The following is an 18,316-nucleotide window of genomic DNA, read 5'->3' on the forward strand; positions in this document are numbered from 1 at the left end:
AGCAGCTGTATCGTGCCTATCTCTCCCCCACCTGCGGCTTCCATGTGCTGCTGTCTTCTTCTCGTCCTCCCTCCCTCCCTCCCTCCCTCCCTGTCTGTCTTTCTTTACCTACAGCAGGACAACACCACACAACATGCAAGATTTTGGCAACTGTCAAAAATCATTCAGTCACGGAAAGATGCAAAACAAAAAATAAAAAAATAAAAAATGTTTGTAAGCACACAGTTAAAGTGTGCTATCTTTATCCCATCAAGGCTCCCCTACAGCACAGCGTGAGACAAGATTAAGGACCCAGTGTAGCGGGCGGCTGTGATGTAAATCACCCTCCATCAGCAGGACGGTTGGCGTCACTCACTGTGACCCGAGTTGGCTTCTTCTGCTCCTCACCTTTTGGTTTTGCGGGCTCAATTCTGTGCCATCGGTGAAACATGTCTCCCGTGCGGCCCTCTGTAAATCTCTCTGGCCCAGCGCCTCTGGCAGAGGCCGCCGCTACCCTCCAGAGATCCTCACACTGCAATCCCTACATGAAAACATACGCCGTCATCAGAAGCCCCCGCTGATTCCCCGTGGTGCGCATTCATGTGAGACGGTACCGAGGCGCTCCTCTATGGCGTGCTGGGGAGTGAGTGGGAGTTTGGTTTAAAGTGGGAAAGAGTGGGTGGGCGAGTTTTTATAGCTGCAAAACGTTACAACCACGGCGCTGACACACTAATTAAATTATCAATCAAGAAACTAAATTATATATATATATTGTTTTCTTCTTTTAACTTGAATCAGCAACCACTGAAGGCTTAAAAGGTTCCCCGAAAACATTTGTAGCTTCCTCCGTCATGGAGCAGAACGACTGGGAACAGCTTGAACTGACAATGGTTACAATGGGTTCTTTTTTATTTATTATTAAGTATCAAAATAACCGTACACTGGGGTTTTTTCCTGGCTCAACCTTTTTGTCCTCATGTGCACTCACATGTATCAAGTGTATTGTATTAAAAATGTGAACCCTGAATATTACATAATATTTGTCCCTAAAGTGTGCTGAAGTAGCACATCACCTGACCACAGTTAAGCTACGTTTGAGACGGAGAGCATGACAGCAAATACTGATATGCTAAATATCTTGTAAAATGATGGCCAAAGTATAATTTTTATAATTTATTTTCACAACTCCCTAATTTAAGTTATTTGCTTTAATGGTGTCCTACAGATGTCTGTTTGCACATTTGTATTGGATAAAGAAGGATGAAAAGTTGATTGTATATAAGTTGAAATCATTAAATCTACTGTATACTATACTATCACGGAGTGTTTGGTTTTCTTTGATGTTGTTTTTTTTTGCTGTGGTGGCAAATACATTCTCAGCTAGTAGCATAATAGTCTGTTAGCAGCTGGGAGAGGATCCTTCGCTACATTCAAGGACAGAAAAAAGAGATGGTGGATGAAGAAAGAGAGACGGGAGATGCACAAGATCAACTTGAGGAGTCTGCTGTTTGGAAGTTTCAGCCATACTGCTCTCCCAACATTATACCAACAACACTGACGACCAGTCGCCCACTTTTCAACAACAGCAGACCTGTGGTCAGTTTATACAGAGTTCATGCAAATATCTTTGTGTTATACTTCATGTGGAAAAGGACACACCATTAAAGTTGCCATATCTATTAGAGTCTAAGTTAATTTTATTTTACAGTTAGCACAATAAAAGAAAACTGTTTCATGCATTCTGATTCCTTCATATGATGTATACCCTACAGATGTATACCCTACAGCAGTGGTTCTCAACTGGTCTGGCTGCGGGACCCACCACCCAAATTATTTATTTATTTATTTATATATATATATATATATATATATAATTTATACATACATACATACATACATACATACATACATACATACATACATACACACATACATACATATATTGGATAAAGAAGGATGAAAAGTTGATTGTGTGTATGTATGTATATATATATATATATATATATATATATATATATATATAATTTAGGTATATCTATATTCATGTTGTCTAGTAGTAGTAACGTCTCTGTGTAGTAAACAACTGTCAAATCAAATAAAGAAAGAACACATCAATTATATTTTAACAAATATTATTCTCATTTTTCAAATTTAACTGGATGGATTAGAAATACATGAATACATGTTCTTCTCATTTCAAGTAAAATAACAGCTGGATCAAAAAATAAATTACGTAATGAAATTCAATTTAGAAAAAAATATTTTCACTGAATTACGCTGCAGCTTTAAACTCAGTCCATTCAGGGTGAAGTGAAAAAGCCAGGATATTATATTTTTCTCATCTTCCAAAAAGAGAAATTAGTGTTTTAAGAATTCACCTCAGTGAGTCTGTCCAGTCAGAGTCTAATGACTCTGGTCTTTCTGGACATTTTTCTCTTTTGGAGATCGTCCTATGATTTGACTTTCACAACCCACACCTCAATAGTCCTGCTCTGCTCTCTGTATCCTCGTCTCTCCCTGTGTGTCACGGTGTGTGTACATCTCACTCAAGTCAGGAAACTTGTCAGAATACTCATATTTGATTGGCTGAGCTTCATCACGTGATGTGATTCACAACGCATTGGTCTGTGTTTTTCCTGCACCACTGAACAAGTGCCGTACATGCTGGAATAATTCCGCTGCATAAAAAAAATGCCCTTCAAAATGAAATCACAACTTTTTTTTTTCTTCTTTTTTGTCAGGCAAAGGCCCGCGACCCACTTTTGGGTCACGACCCACCAGTTGAGAATCACTGCCCTACAGTAATCAAAGCCTTCAGTATATACATGACGACATTAAAATATTTCTATGGAATAGAAATGTATGGAATAATATATGTACTCCAAGTAGAATAAGCTAATATAAAAGGTCCAGTCAAGCAAAAAAAACAGAATCTTAAGAAATACAATTTTAGTAAAGGTAGTCACATTTATCTTCCGTTCAACAAAATTGCCCCAAACCAAGCCGCAAAATTAAAGTTAGGATATAGGTTATGTATAAATATTGAAGAAAGTGCTCTGTAACAGTAAACCGTGTAGTTTGGTTATGTGACATTTTACAATGATACCAGGGTGATGGCGCCGCGCTAAAGTAATGGACTTCTCCATTTCCAAAGACACAAGTTTGAGGATTGAGTCAAAACGTGTGTATTCCTCCTTGCTTTGATGTCAATTTGACAGTTTGGATTCGAACACACTAATCATATGGACAGTTGCGAGTTGCATCACACAAAAGGGACCGATCCCTTCTGGAATCCATTATAATTACACCCTCCTTTCTCTGTGTCGAGGGAAACTACAAACCTTTCACAACCCTTCAGGTCTAAAGCAGGTGAGAGTTTGTAAACTGAGGAGAGAGACTTTGCCTGGATTTTTTACTGACTGGATGTTTTCAATTTATTCCAGTCGTTCCAGCCTACGTTTGAGCAGCAGCAGCTTCAGTGGTTTTCACTCTTGGTGTCTTTTGACTGAGAGGACATGTAATGTAACATTATATAAGTATGTTTTCTTTTGTGTATGATCACCTGGAAATAAGAATTGTTAGGTTTTTGTCCCCTTAGAATGAGCCGTTTGTATCTACATGTCGAGCGGGTTGCACCACCGTGTTTCTACAGTAGCCCAGAACGGACAAACCAAACACTGGCTCTAGATAGGGTCATACAAGTTTTTCGTGAAGGCCCATCATCGTTCTCATTCTTGCCTGGCAGCGAAAGAAGTTTCAGTTGGTTCCAATTTGTCACCTCACCACTAGAGGCCTCCAAATTTCACATGTCAATGTCAGCTGGAAAGTGTTCTATACCTGAACAGAAGGGACCCAAAGACACTTCTGTCAAATAACAACAAGGAAATGGTATTTTCTTAAATAATCTTACTGTGTCTATGTGCTGAGCGGTCCAAGCTGCAGTTGGGGAGAAAAACACCTCTTTTATTGAGACTAAAAACTATTTCTGAAAAATAAATGGTGTCCGACTGAGGAGAGACGGCGATTCAGTTATCGTCTCAAACCACATTTCTAATCAACTGGCTGGCTCAAGGGGCTTAACACGTTCACCTGAGCTGCCAGCAACTGCTCTGAGTCATCACTGCATGCTCTCACACACACACACACACACACACACACACACACACATTCCCACAGACGCACACACACACACACACACACTACAATATATTAGCTCACATGGGCCGATGATGCACTCTCGCTCAGATGAGGTTAGCAGAAGGCTAAGCTAAACCACGAGCAGCATTCTCCCTCCATCTCTGAAACACTTCACCAATATTGTAGCTCGCTAGAGCTGCGGATCACCGTTAATCATCTCATATGAACAGTCTTAACAGCAAACAGTCACAACCACATTTTAACAACTGTATAATTAATTGACTGGACTGTGCGACGCGTTTGGTTCATCTACTCTGGTCACCTTCATGAACCTTTATGAGGTGTTGATGAGGTGTGTGTGTGTGCAGTTACTGTCTTATTAAGCGTGTTTGTCTTTGTGTGTGTGTGTGTGTGTGTATTTGAGTGTGTTCTGCGCTGAAGTAGCCCACTGCTGCTATCAGCTTGATGTTTTCGGCCTCCTGCAGGAAGAGATGACGTCTCCCACTGAGAGTGCGAATTAGGCGAGTCAATGTTGACATAGATGCCGGCTGCTTCAGGAGACACCCAGATCCGCTCTTGTCTTTCAGAGAGTGCCTTTCCACCACCAGAGCATTTGAATGGCACTCACATATCAGCACAGGCCAGGTTTTAATGGCAGCGAGCATGTGTGTGTGTGTGTGTGTGTGTGTGTGTTACACCTGAGAGTTTGTCAACACTGTGAGAGGACTGGAGATTGGTTCATTTCAGCTCACTTTCTAAATAAACGGCTGCCAATAGCGACTCAAGCCGCGCTGAAAGACTCTCTGACCTGGAAAGGCGGCATGGCAGAGGTGGCTTGAGGTCAACGAGACAAGATGGAGGAAGAGAGAGACAAAGCAAATACACAGAGGACCAATAATTGAGGAGGAAACACTGTTAAAGGCAGAGATAAGAGGGGGATTCAAAGGCCGCGGTGTGACAGGAGGATGTTAAGAAAAATATGTGCAACCAGCAGTGTTTGTTTACCACTTACTCAACGAGACTAAAAGTCTACATCCATGCTAGTCACCCCATGAGGCTGTCGTACTCTGTACTACTGTTGACAATAACAACTAACAATTTCCCAGAGCAACATTTTCAAATTCTGTCAGTTTACCACTTGAAAAAAAGGAATATATTCAATGAAATAACAAAGAAAGGTTTCTCATTTTAAATGCCAGAACAAGGTTTGACATTGGTGCTTCATACATTTTCTGTCTATGGACTGCCAATCGATTAGTAATTGTTAATACTTAGCAAAACTAACAAGCTATTTGCTGTCACATTTCGCTCAGTGTGAAGAGACTACACACACCTGAAACAGATCCACCCAACATTCAACAAGTCAGACTCTCTGTACCTCGGTTCAGAACCTTACAACAGAGGATGGGCAGAAAAGAAAGTGGGAGAAAAGAGAGAGTGAGAGAGATAAAGAATGAGGCTCTGTCGGGGCCACAGAGGGAGGAGGGGAGCGCTCTATCCAGAGAAGGGGAGCAACGAAAGAAACGCTGTCCGCGCAGTAAAGTGGCTGACTCGACCCTATTCTTTCAGCTCCAAACGGCCGCCGTTAATGCGGCCTATTCAAAGCAGGCTTACACGGTAACAAGGCAGTCTGGGAGATAGCGGTTTGAAACCACCAGGCATTTTAACCGTAAAACACACACACACACACACACACCTCTCAAGCTTAGTTTATACTCGCAGTAGTGAAGCCGGCTCGCAGTAGCTGCGCCTATGAATTTTTGGAACTTGGCACGCGGTCACATGACTGTCACAACTAGTTAACTGATATTCACCTGGTCTTAAAAAAATAATAAAAAAATCTACATTTGAGTAAAGATTTTTCCAGCCAAATCAGATTGTTTACAGGATATTCAACTTTTGTTTCCTTTAATACGTAACTTTACAGAGAATTACAATTCCTCATCGGTATTCTGGAGGTTAGTTTAAGGCTTTTAGCCGGTTTCACCTCCAGTCTCTGTGCATATCTATGGGTAACTCGGATTCTTAGCAGCGTCAAGCCAGCGTGGACCTTCTTGTGAAAACCCGATCACCCGTTTTGTTCGCTAATGTTGATTAATCTCACTTAGTTGTGAGGATCAAAGGCCAAACGCTTCACTGTAACTTCCCTCTGATGTTAGGCCTGTCCCTACCTGAAGAGCCCTGCGTGTACCCGCTACGTTTTTATGCAGCGCAGAGTGCCGCCAGTACCGGCTGTTACTATGGCGATGCCAGTCGGCCCAAAACAAAGGCGGAACAGAAAAATAAGCAGACAAGAGCTCCTGGCACGGCTTTGACAACCAAATCTGGCTCAGCAGCAGGGACTCGAGCCATCCCTCCCTCGCTCCCTCTCTCTGTGTAACTCTGTGTTCCTCACTCTGTGTCTCTCATCGGAACAAATCATTATTTAGAGAAATAAACAAATTGATACGACTGATCGAGATAAAGGGGAGATAATGAATTAGTCCCTAAAGAGGGGTGATCTTGTGAGGGTGTTTGCCCGTCGCTTTTGAGAGGAGCTTTGAGGTGACCGGCGCCAGAGTCTCTTCTCCCCAACAGAAAAGGAGCACTCGGCATTCTGGGAAAGCCGGGGACAGATCTCGTACCAAAAGACAGGCTGAGAACTTTAAACCCAAAGGTGATCACCCATAAGGCTGGTTAATGTCCTCATAAACTCTCGCTCCACTGACAATCCCCACACTTCAGTGGAGGAGATCTTGGTTGAGCTTAGAGACACATTTCCACTAAGGCCACTAAGAGGGAGGAGTCTGTATTGTGTACTGGTTGACGCCCGGTAGATCTCAACATGTAGGCTGAATGACATGATAGAAAAACATTCCTGAGAACATTTTTATGTTTTCTAAATGCAATTTCATATTAAGATGTTTAATGCATTGACATGTGATACATCAGTGTGCATTACATAACAGACATGATACTGAAAGTCAATAAACGATAACATTGGCTTTTTGCTCTGAGCTTTAAGATAAGAAATGACCAGAAAACAAGGACTGAAAAGGTCGTATTTAATGCGTCTCACAAAGACACTACTAAAGCCTTAGTTGGTCCCTCTGAGGTGGGTTTTGTTTTGGAAATTACCACTCAAAAGCTCACATAGGAACACATAGACTCATTTGAGTGAGTAATAATGCTGCTTTACTGGTTTTTTGAGCTGCAAGGTTCACGTCTGTTTCTTAAATCCTTTATCCTTCTGCAAAATCTGCCACATTAACACTTAAGCCTCGCTAAAACCAAAAGGAAAACACAAAAAAAAACAGCCCACGCAGAGTCGACCACAATCTAAAGTGTCACACTGCAAATAACTAGCTGATTAACCCACTGCTGAGAGAATAAGGATCTACGCTTGCTTTCACCTTTAAAGAACGTATCGTGTTTTGCCACAATCATCCAACACAGTTTGTTTTTGTATTTTTATCATTGTTCACTGGATTTCAACTTGAGTGGTATATAAATATTTCCTTTTGCAGCTCAGGGGACAATGATGACGAATGGATGAACAGGTAACAGGAACAGGTCAGACTGCCATGTCACGTTCTACAGGCGCCGACACGACCATATAGGGAGGAAACGCTTGTAAAAAAAAAAGAAAAAAAAAGGCGAGTGTGGAAGTTGCGCTGAACAATGACCTTGGATGAGACCAACAAAAAGCATTTCAGTTGCCAGCAGGAACCAGTTCTCCCAGCCAAACACTGATCCCACGGAGGACAGAGGATAATGAGAGGGTGACAACGTGAGCGACTAACAGCCAAACAGTGATCTTTATCCCCACATTAATTACTGCAAATACCACACGTGGGATATCATACCTGAATCCACAGACTTTTACAACGTTTCCTCCGATCGTCTTATCAGAAAACCGGCTGTGTAAATTCGACAGCCTGCAGGGATTTAAACAAATGAGATGAACGTGGGCTGCAGTTAGTAAAACAACTCACTGTGGGCCTCAAAAACGGGTACGAATACGATTTTACTCATCAGTGTGCGGTGATAGACTTACACCTTTTATGATGTACAAAAACCAGACCCACCAAATATCCTAATAGACGACCTCCTGACACTCCTGACACTACACAGTGTGTTCTCAGTTCATGGAACTTAACTGTATCATTTTGGTTGCCTAAAAATGTCGTGTTCAGCGTTTACGTTCAGTTTACTCAGCTCCACTCTCTCTCTCGTGTCACTTCTGGTTCCAAAAAGCCAAGACGGAGACGACCAAAAACAAAGATGGCAACGGCCCGAAATGTCGAACTGGAATCTTCAAAACCGTAGTCCACAAACCAATGGGCGACGTCCACTTCCTATATACAGTATACGCATAGAGCTCCAATGTTGTCCAACAACCATTACTGAGTGTTGGTATATAAGAGCGATAGTGATATTATTTTTTTTTCCTGGGCCGAGAATTTACTTTCACCTCTTTGAATACAGTCCTAATAAAAAGAAGATATGAAATGATGGAATGTGAAGGTCTTTAAATTCAACGTTTGGGCAGAACTCTTTTTGAAAAAGCCTTTTATGCTCAGAATGTAAGCACCGAATCCTGCAGCATTCACAGTCCAATTTCCATTAACTTCCCCGTAGTCCTCAATTCACCCCTAATCCTCATTAGAGGAACCTCTCTACCAACTCCCCTCCGTCTGACTTTCCCCCCTCTCTCTCTGCATAGACAGAAGTTTATCTTTCAGATGTTCTTGAACTATTTAAAGGAGGACATCCTTTGAAACATTAATGTATTTAATTAAATGTCCTGAATATTTCATTCACGTAGTACGATCCATTAAAAGCCTCTGACAGTGAATGTCCACCTGCATGCTTGTTGTTGGTGGCAGTGCACACCTTGAGTTACTGTACTACGGTCAACTGCACGCATGTGCTTTTGTGTGTGTGTGTGTGTGTGTGTGTGTGTGTGTGTGTGTGTGTGCGCGTGGGAGAAGGCAAGCTGTAGTATCGAGTAAAAGGAAGGAGAAAAAAACACTCCTGACCTAAAAGAGAATCAGTGCTCGTAAAAATGGGAAGCTGAGATGGAAGAAGCAGAGAGCAGGCGAGGCCAATCACTGTCTGCTCTTGTCAAACATGCAAGAGAGGGTTTTAAAACACTCCCCCCAAAAAACTCTTCCATCCGCCGTCCCACACGCCTGCACAGAGAGAGGACACCAGGAGGACGTGAAGAGGGGGGGGGGGGGGGGGCGAGGGGGGGGTACAAGGGTGCCCCACCCGCCCCGCTGCCATTTTCCCCCCCGAGCATCAATCGATGTCACTGCCGCTCATGGATCTCCTTTGTGTGTGCGACTGTTTTTGCCCCCTGATATGACATCATTTAATAATTCATAACCTCCAGCGCTCCTCTGTTCAGGCTGCTCCACGGTCGGCCGGGTGACGGGTCCCTATTTCAGCCCACTGTGCTTTCCATGTGTTACTTTACTTCTGTGATTTTCTACTGCAGGGACATAGTTTCAGCAGTCGTTTGCATGGAATTCATATATTGAGCTAATATAACCTGATATGTACATTTCAGGATTGCGGAGAGAAGCACTCAAATACTAGGCTTCTCTCTGCAGTATGTGTCTTCTCATCTCCAAGCAGCCTCTCAAAACCCCAACCTCTCCATATAACCACTCTCAAAAATGAATATAATAATGTCCTCTGGCCTTTGTCCATTCCTTCCCCCTTGTAACAACGTCGTATTGTAACGGATGCTTCTCAAGTGAGATCGAGGGGGAGTGCTTTTTTTTTTCTTTTGCAGTGGATGTACACCCTTCCTCACCCTCTCCCTCCTACACCATCACTACCTCAGTGTCTTTCTTCAATGGCTTTTCTTCGCCGGGCAACTCCGTTTCATCTCACGCAGCAGCACTAACCAAAATCCAAATTTCATTTCTGCAGTTGTAAGAGAAAGGGGGGGGGGGGGGGGAGGACAGGCGATGAGAAGGCCCCACTCAGTCATTCAACCCTCACTGGCAGGATAGAGCGAGACAAGACGTCAAGAAAGAGGCTTAAAAAAAAAAAAGACACTTGAACGGGCTGAATTATGGATGAAGAGGGAAGAAAGGGCAGAAATATATGTTGAGAAATATTTCCAAAAAGTTTCATTCTCCCTCCTCCTGTGTAAATCCTATTAGAGAGGAAAGGATGGCACAGGGGGGGATGAGCTGACCCTGTCCACTCTGTCCAGACTGTTTTCACACTGATAAAATACAGAAGATCTCAGAATCCCTCCTGAAATGTTCACATTGTACATCTTACTCATATGTGTTGGAATGAGCGTCGGCGTTGTAAAGGCCCTCCAGTCGACTTATATGCTTTTGATTTATTTTTTACAATAGCACGTTCTTCCGTACACAATTGTTGTGTACTTGACACTGCTGACCTTTGACGGGACAGAGAGTCCATAAAAGAGTTTGAAGTGCTCAACAACAAAGATGTGGTTTTGCAGAGAGTTGTGAGATAGAAGTCAGTGGTGCAAATACATCGGCAGAATAAGCGTGCTGTCCCATTAGCAACCGAGCGACTTGTACTAGCCCGGCCGGGCCAGCTAGCAAGTTAGCGGTTAGCTAGCCTAGCTAAAGCAGTTAACCAACGGGCGCTGCGAGTATCACTACGTCACCAAGCTCTGCACCCTCCTACCAACTAGGAAGGAAAGAGACAGAACCAACCTCAGCTGGTCTGGTTGTTCGTCAAATACTAATACTTAATCTGTAGTATCTGTGAAATAAAGTTTATTTGAAGATGTAAGTTCTGAATGAGTTCAAAGCAGTTTTCAAAATCGGACAAATGCTCTGATTTGTGTGTAAAATATTAACAACTGCCTCTCGACTCAACAACTATACTTTCTGGGGGAAAACTGACTTATTTAATTATTTATCAAGCATGGAATATTTATGGCACTTTTGCATTTATTTTCTACAAGTGTGTTGCTGTCCTTTTGCTACAGCAATTCCACTGTCATCTAAGAGGAGTACTTTTTTCTGCTTGATGTTGTGAAGAAGAAGCACGGCCACAGACCGTTTTATTTATACATAAATACACAATGTCTTTGACTGAAACTCAACAAAGCAACAGCCTACAAGTCATCTCCAAACGGACGTTTCGACACAGCGTGACGCGCTACAAATCCTACTCGAGTTGGCCCAAACTTTTTTTAGCGCTCCAATAAGGTGAAGAAAAAAACAATTATCTATTTTCTCATAATTTCCGGGCTTATCTCTCTCTCTCCTCCCACACTAAAAAAAGTGAGGTCCATTTAAGTGATGATATCAGGGCTTTGATGACTGACACAGAAACAGGAGGCACCAGATCAAGGCACCAGATCAAGGACCCATCAATGACGGTGACAGGGGGCTGTCGTTTAAAACCACCTGGAGATAATGAGCTGAAAATCACACAGAGAGCCATCAAACTGACTAATTATGAGAGTGTCGATAAAAGGGCTCGCTCGCTTTACGGCATCCGCCGACCCGATTTCAAAGTCTATGCAGTTGGCTCAGGGGTCCAAAGTGATGTTTTTTTTCTCTTCCTCCCTCCACGGTCAAACCCTCCTGGGGCAGAAAAGCCGACCGCTATCGACATTTAAAAATGGAATAATGCATACATAATGATTTGGCTCTGGTGTTGCATCGGCAAACCTTGTGTCCCGCTAGTGTCCACGGGGCGAGATGGATGAGTTTGTTTTTTTGAAATGCTCTCGCTCTGAAGGGCCGAAGCTGCGCTCAGTGTGCTCACTCATTGAACACTGGCAGATGTATGCCACTCTCTGATAGCACCAAGCTGGAGTTTGTTGGTTTGAGGCCGTTTATTTTTCTCACCATACATATCAGGAGAGTTGAACCGATCTGATTCATATTTCGAGAACTGCTGAGGGCAGAATATAACGCAGCGGTTCTCCGTGCGATTCTGACCTTTGACATCTGCCTGGCTCAAAGGCAGCGGCCACACTGGGTCACGAACAGGCCTCCCTCACGTCGAGCTAAAGCTCATCCTCCCTTGTCTTTGCTGGAAGAAAAAAAAAAGCTGCCAGTTTTGGCAGCCTTGTGAGCCAATGGAGATGATAAATAACTGTTGTCACACCGCTTGTTTTGTTTTTGAAATCGCTGACAGCGGGAAAAGAAGGGACGGTTTGGGAAGCTGTCGTTGCACAGAGCTATGATTTCACTGCGGGTCGGGTTGCCTCTGTTAGCCGGTGAGGAATGCGTTGCCGCTGCGGTGCCAGCGAGGCGAGAGGGAAACCGAGCGGGTTCAGCGAGGTCCCGCTGGAGGGAGGATTAACATTACTCGGCCGCCTTTGTGTGTGCTCACAGCCTCGTGTTACATAATGTCGCTCGGGTGAAGCGGCCGGACTGCTCACAGTGCTCGCACAGCAGGTGTGCTGCACAAACAACTTCTTCTTTGCAAAGCATTTTACACAATGTCTGATGTATTTCTTTGTATTTATACTGTTTATGTTTTATATTTAGCTTATATTTACTTTCTTTACCGTTTCATAGAATCAATTAGTTCAGTTTTGTATTTTCTTTTTCTCTGGACTTCACTTGGTAACTTGCATTCGTCTTATCATCTTCTGCCCATTTACATCTTTTGTAAAGCACTTTGAATTGCATTTGATTTGTTTAAAAAGGTGCTTTATTAATAAAACGTGATTGATTGACTGCTGCCTCTTTGAGTCGACAGCTATTGGGAATCCAAATAATACAGTCGTAATATAATTGATCGTGTCCTGTTCACCGATTATATATTCGGCTTGCGTGAGGAACCTACAAACACACGCATATACACACACACGTCCTAAATCAATACAAAATAAATATCCAGATATGTCCATAATGTCTCGATGTCCAGTTAAAACGAATTGCAGTTGCACATCTAAAAGGAGACATGTGGCTGGACACAGGCTCTCGGCTACCTGCTCTGATCTGTGGGAATCTGTACGTGCAGCTCTAGATGGTTGTTTTCCTGACAATCACTGGAACACAATCGCAAAGATGAGCTCATTTTAAGAGAATTCTCGTTACACCTGTTCCTTGAGAATTTCACCACCACACCTCAAGAGGATAAATCACAACAGGAACAAGAACGAAAAAAATAGGTCATCAGGAGGCTGTCAAACTAAATGTGACAAAGAGGCATGCAATGCACAGGTTGAAAGGATGCAAACGTAGTTACTACAGCGTGAAGAGCTGTTATCCCGAGGTGGTTACGGAAGTTGTTAGCAGACTGTTTGACAAAGTTAAAGTAAACTTAAGTCAGGCCACTGAACAAACCGAAGGAGTGATATGTTTAAAGAGTAAAAAATACACATCGTAAAACGCAGAGAGCACGTCCTCAAAAGTTGTTTTACTTTACTTCCAACTCGGTTAAGTCGATATAAAAACACATGAGAAACTACCTGAGGTCTACGTGTGGGTCAGGTGCTTTTCACTACATGCCTGGGAAAGTTGACAGGGACCATGTTGACACTGTTGGGTTTCTGTCAGCTCAGCGTGACCTATATAGTCCTTCATGGGTGTTTCCCGGGCTCCGGTGATGGACAAAGAGATCAAAGTCTGTGGCTAAAGGTTTTATTTGGAGTTCCTCTCTAAAGCCCCTTCCCCAGTTTGTTCCAATGGGTCAACACACATCAGGCAGGCCTCCCTCAACATCTGGGTTGGACGCAGGTCTATGACTGCGTATTAGGGTCATTGTGGGTAAAATAAATGTTGAGTAAAGTCTTCAATTTATGGGGGAAAAAAACTCAGATGTTATTTGACAAGAAAGCGGCAAATTTACGGAATTTTACTGGCGTTTGGTGCTTGGCAACTCTGGTCATGATTAAAAAAAATAAATAAATGTTCAAGTCATCAACTCAGTCATGATGCGTCTGCCCTTCATTTCCTCTCACCGCATCACGTCCCGTCCCAGCTCATTTCCAAGTGCAAGGTCCCGAGGTGTAAAAAAACAAGACGGAAAGATAGATATATATAGAGAGAGAGAGAGAGAGAGGGCAAAGTACGGACGTCTGCCATTTCAACGGTTTCTCCTTTGACGTCTCGCAGGACAAGAGTCACTGCGTACAGAGGATCGTCTCGGACCAATGGGATCAAACTAAACTGCAGGTGGAAGGATCCACCAGCTCCAAGACTCCCTCTTCTTTTGTTAACACGAGTGACGTGATATCTTCGACTAAAACAAATGACGTCGCGCCGTGGTCATCCTTTCAAAAGCAGGACGGCCACGGAGCGCATCGGTGATGTCATCCGCCGTGGTGAGATTTGGACAACGAGGTCGGCGTCGTTTGGAAAAGCACATCGCACAACTGATGCGCTGCTCCAACCGAACGATGGCCTCGGGGTTGACATGTTTTCAGGCGTCTGAGCTTGGATCGTGACGGCGCAAAAAAAGCAAAAGTGACGGGGTTCTCGTGGCAACGAGAACGTCCCGGGCGGAGCGGAAGATTCGTTTTTTTTATAGCTGTGAAATCATTCGTGCAGCGAAGACAAAGACGGGAAACTGAATCTGGAGACTTCGTTAGGAAGATCCAACTAAGAAGAATATCAGACGTATTCCTCTTGGTTTATTCCCACCTTCTTATTGGCTCTTCAAAGTCGGATCTACATATCTCACAAAAGAAAACTAGGCTTTTGTTACAACTAGTCCTTCAAGACCTGTGCACGAGGTAAGTGACCTTGTGTGTGTGTGTGTGTGTGTGTGTGTGTGTGTGTGTGTGTGTGTGTGTGTGTGTGTGTGTGTGTGAGAAACAGAGAGAATGCATGTGATCAGGACTGAAGCAGCCGAAACAACTCTTAACAGGTTTCATCACAAACACATTTCACATTTTCAGCAGCAGTAACAAACGGTGGACTCACCTTGGCGGGGGCTTTGGTCTTGCTGCTGCTGCTGCTGTTGGTGTTGGTGTTGTTGTTGTTGTTGGGGCTGTGATTGGCATCTTCATGAACTCTGTCCAAAAGCCAGAGGAGGAACTCCAGGGCGTCGTGCTGAGAGTTTCCCCGAAACTGAGAGCCGTACTTGGCCACTATGCTCTGGGGATGAGGAGAAAGGTTATTATCAATATGTGATTTGAAGACATCGAATACAGGAAGTCATCGTTTGTAAGTTGGAGAACTCAGGAGAGTGAAAAAAAAGCAGGGACATTTTTCTCTCTCTGATCATCACTTAATGCAGACTCATTTAAGAACATCTGCCGGGCATTATTGGGCTCTGATAAGATCATGTAATGGAGTCATTTGCAATTCTCTTTGGTCGCTGCACTTTATTACAAGCATCACACTTCAGAGGAGAAGATGCATGGAATGCATGCAGCAAATCAAGCCTTCCACAAAGGAAAGTGTGTTCAGTTAGGGCTGTCACTAAAAATGATTATGAATAATTGATTCAGCATTTGGTCTTAAACAATGAGATGCCTTTTATCATTTCCCACAGCCCAAGTTGTGATCTTCAGATGTCTTGTTCTATTTGACCGACAGTCCCAAACTCAAAGATGTTTTGATTTACTATCATATTATGAGAACGAAAAGCCTCAAATCCTCTCATTCAAGGAGCTAGAAGCAGCAAGTGTTGCATTGATACACTGCAGCATATCGAACGATGACTCACGCAGAGGACGTCCAAAACCCTGACAGGTGTTACTCGGAAGAACAAAAAAACAAAAAACAGGCAGACTGTCTCATTCAATTATGAGGAGGGAGTTGTGACTTCATGAGTCAGACGGAGAAATCGACACGCGGCAGCGACGGCGTCAACACTTGTCTCCGTCGCTCTCCCTCTCTGTGTGTGACCGACTGCTCCACACCTCATTAAAAAAAAAAAATCACCACAATATACCTGCAGCTTCTGAATACAAACACGGGAGGGAGGGAAGGAGGGAGGGAAGGAGGGAGGGAAGGAGACAGCCCACTAATGAGCTGCCTCAAAGGCACTTCAAAGAAGAATTCGGAAAAGTGGCGAAGTTGTATTCAAGCATCGTGGGATCTTAAGTGTGTGTTGAGCAAACACTGCAGGCAGGCTAGGAGAGGATATAGGTGGGCGGAAGGGTCAACTTAAGGGAGTTTTTTTTAAGAAACGATTGATCAGTCTAGACCAAGGATCCGATTCTCAACCCAGACCTGATCAGGCCTGAATTCACTTTGTTTCACTTCTTTCATTAGATCAGAGCACGAGGAACAACGTTGGAGTCCATGATTCACTTTGGTTTTTTTAAACTTCTTTTTCCACTTAATAAACATAAAATACAGCAATACATTTTGTATTTGACAGAAGTCTTCACAAAACAATCTTCTTATTTAATTCCCTGTCTGAGCAAAAAAAAAAAATTAAAAAAAAGATTTGTATTTCTACAAGCAAAGAAAAAGGAAAAAGATACGAGAATGACAAAAGACAGATGTTAAACCACATGTGGCATCCAGGGAAGGGGTCATGACCTTCCAGCGGTGGGCGGAGATAAGGGGGCCGCACTCCGCCAACATCCCCCTGCTCCCACAACCCGGGCGTCTCTGTTTTGGCGTCCCCCGTCTCGCCACCCTCGCTTCAACTCACACCATTACACAACACACACATCTTCCTACTCTGTAAACAATGATGGATGAGAGTGCTGGCGGGCCAGGAACTTCCTTCAAACATACATCAAGCAAATGTCCCTCCTCTCTCTCCCTCCCTAAAAAAAACCCCATTCACGCCACCTCGGCCTCATCGTGGTCCAGTGCCAAAAAGGCCTGGATGGATTTCTCCGTGATGGACGGCGAAGGATGCTGACAAATAACGATGGGGCATAACCTTGGGGCATAACCACAGGTGTGGCTGGAATGAGGCTGGATAGAATCTGTCATTTCTGGCTGCTCCATTTGCGGTTTCATTTTTCATGTTTCATTTTTCAGCGGTCTGGTGTCGCCAGCTCACCTCTGCACGCAGGAAAGTCATCACTTATAGTCCGCACTTATGTACCCCTCTGTCTCTCTCGCTCTCTCTCTTACTGCGTTTCATTTTTCCTTTTCCTGTCCCTCTCTCAAACACACTTTATTTCTTCCTCTCTTTCTATCGTCTCTTTTTCTTTCCTCTCTATCATGTAAGAACCATTCCCTCCACTAAATCAGTCCCAGCTGAGCTCAGACACACAAACACACACACACACACACACACACACACACACACACACACACACACACACACACACACACACACACACACACACACACACACACACACACACACACACACACACACACACACACACACACACACACACACACACAGAGTGCAGCACCTATCCTTCCCCTGCCTCCTCCTCCAGCAATCCTTCCAAAATCTACTCAGCCCTCTACTTCCTGTCTCATCCTAGGCCACTCTGGGTTCACCTCCAGAACAGAGAACAGGCAGGTGTTATTATTTCTTTTTTTCAATGACAAATCCAAATGCCACATCTTGGAATCGGAACCTATATCTCCTCTGCAGATCCCAGAAGCTCAGAGATTCCCTGGTGGAAAACGGTCTCACAGTGTAGTGCTTTAAACACAGACACATGGAGATCCCACAGGCTTACATCTTCAGCACCGAGAGTGAGAATGAGAGTGGCCCTTGAAGAGGGCGCAGAGACAAGCGAAGACAAACAAACCATTAGTCTCGCTGCCCCGCCTCTCCGTCGCACAAGGCCCTTCACTCCCCTTCACTCCCCTTCACTCCCCTTCACTCCCCTTCACTCCCCAGCACTAACAGGACCACTGAAGCACCAGGCTCCGTCTCTCCGGCTGAGCCCCTTCTGGCCTCACGGAGCTGCATTCCATCAAGCGTGAAAATAAAATGTAACAGAAAAAAAGAGATGCATCCGGGCTGCTACGCCACAACCCCCCCCCCCCCCCCCCCCCAAAAAAACAAAGTAGTTACTGCATTGTTAAATCCTTTGGGTCAGGGGTGTGAGGTAACAAAAGAATGAGCTTGCACCGCCGTCGAGTTAAATTGATGTAGACAACTTTTGGAGGCACCAATAAAAGGACACTTCATCCCTCCAGATTTCATCAATGTCAAATGTGTAGTGAAGCGGTCGTGGCAGAGCTGGAAATGGTGACCTTTAAATACAGCGCTCCCATTGGGCTGATCGCCGTCATTTGCAAGCGGAGCAGCATTCGGTGACACGTTTCACAGTCAGTCTGACTTAAAATGCAGGGCTTCTAGGGATCAAATG

General features: G+C 43.9%; 1 protein-coding gene across 1 annotated transcript in view; it reads right to left on the reverse strand.

Moving 5' to 3' along the window:
• usp43a (ubiquitin specific peptidase 43a) overlaps positions 1 to 18,316 on the reverse strand; it is a gene marked incomplete at its 5' end in the record, with an annotated part of 72,790 nt that overhangs the window by 51,206 nt on the left and 3,268 nt on the right. The window contains one exon of the mRNA XM_079277905.1: positions 14,991 to 15,164. Within this exon, the coding sequence (XP_079134031.1) occupies positions 14,991 to 15,164 (174 nt within the window). The remainder of the gene's footprint in view (positions 1 to 14,990; positions 15,165 to 18,316) is intronic.

This window comes from Melanostigma gelatinosum (genome assembly GCF_949748355.1).
Source record: "Melanostigma gelatinosum genome assembly, chromosome: 11".
Classification (NCBI taxonomy): domain Eukaryota; kingdom Metazoa; phylum Chordata; class Actinopteri; order Perciformes; family Zoarcidae; genus Melanostigma; species Melanostigma gelatinosum.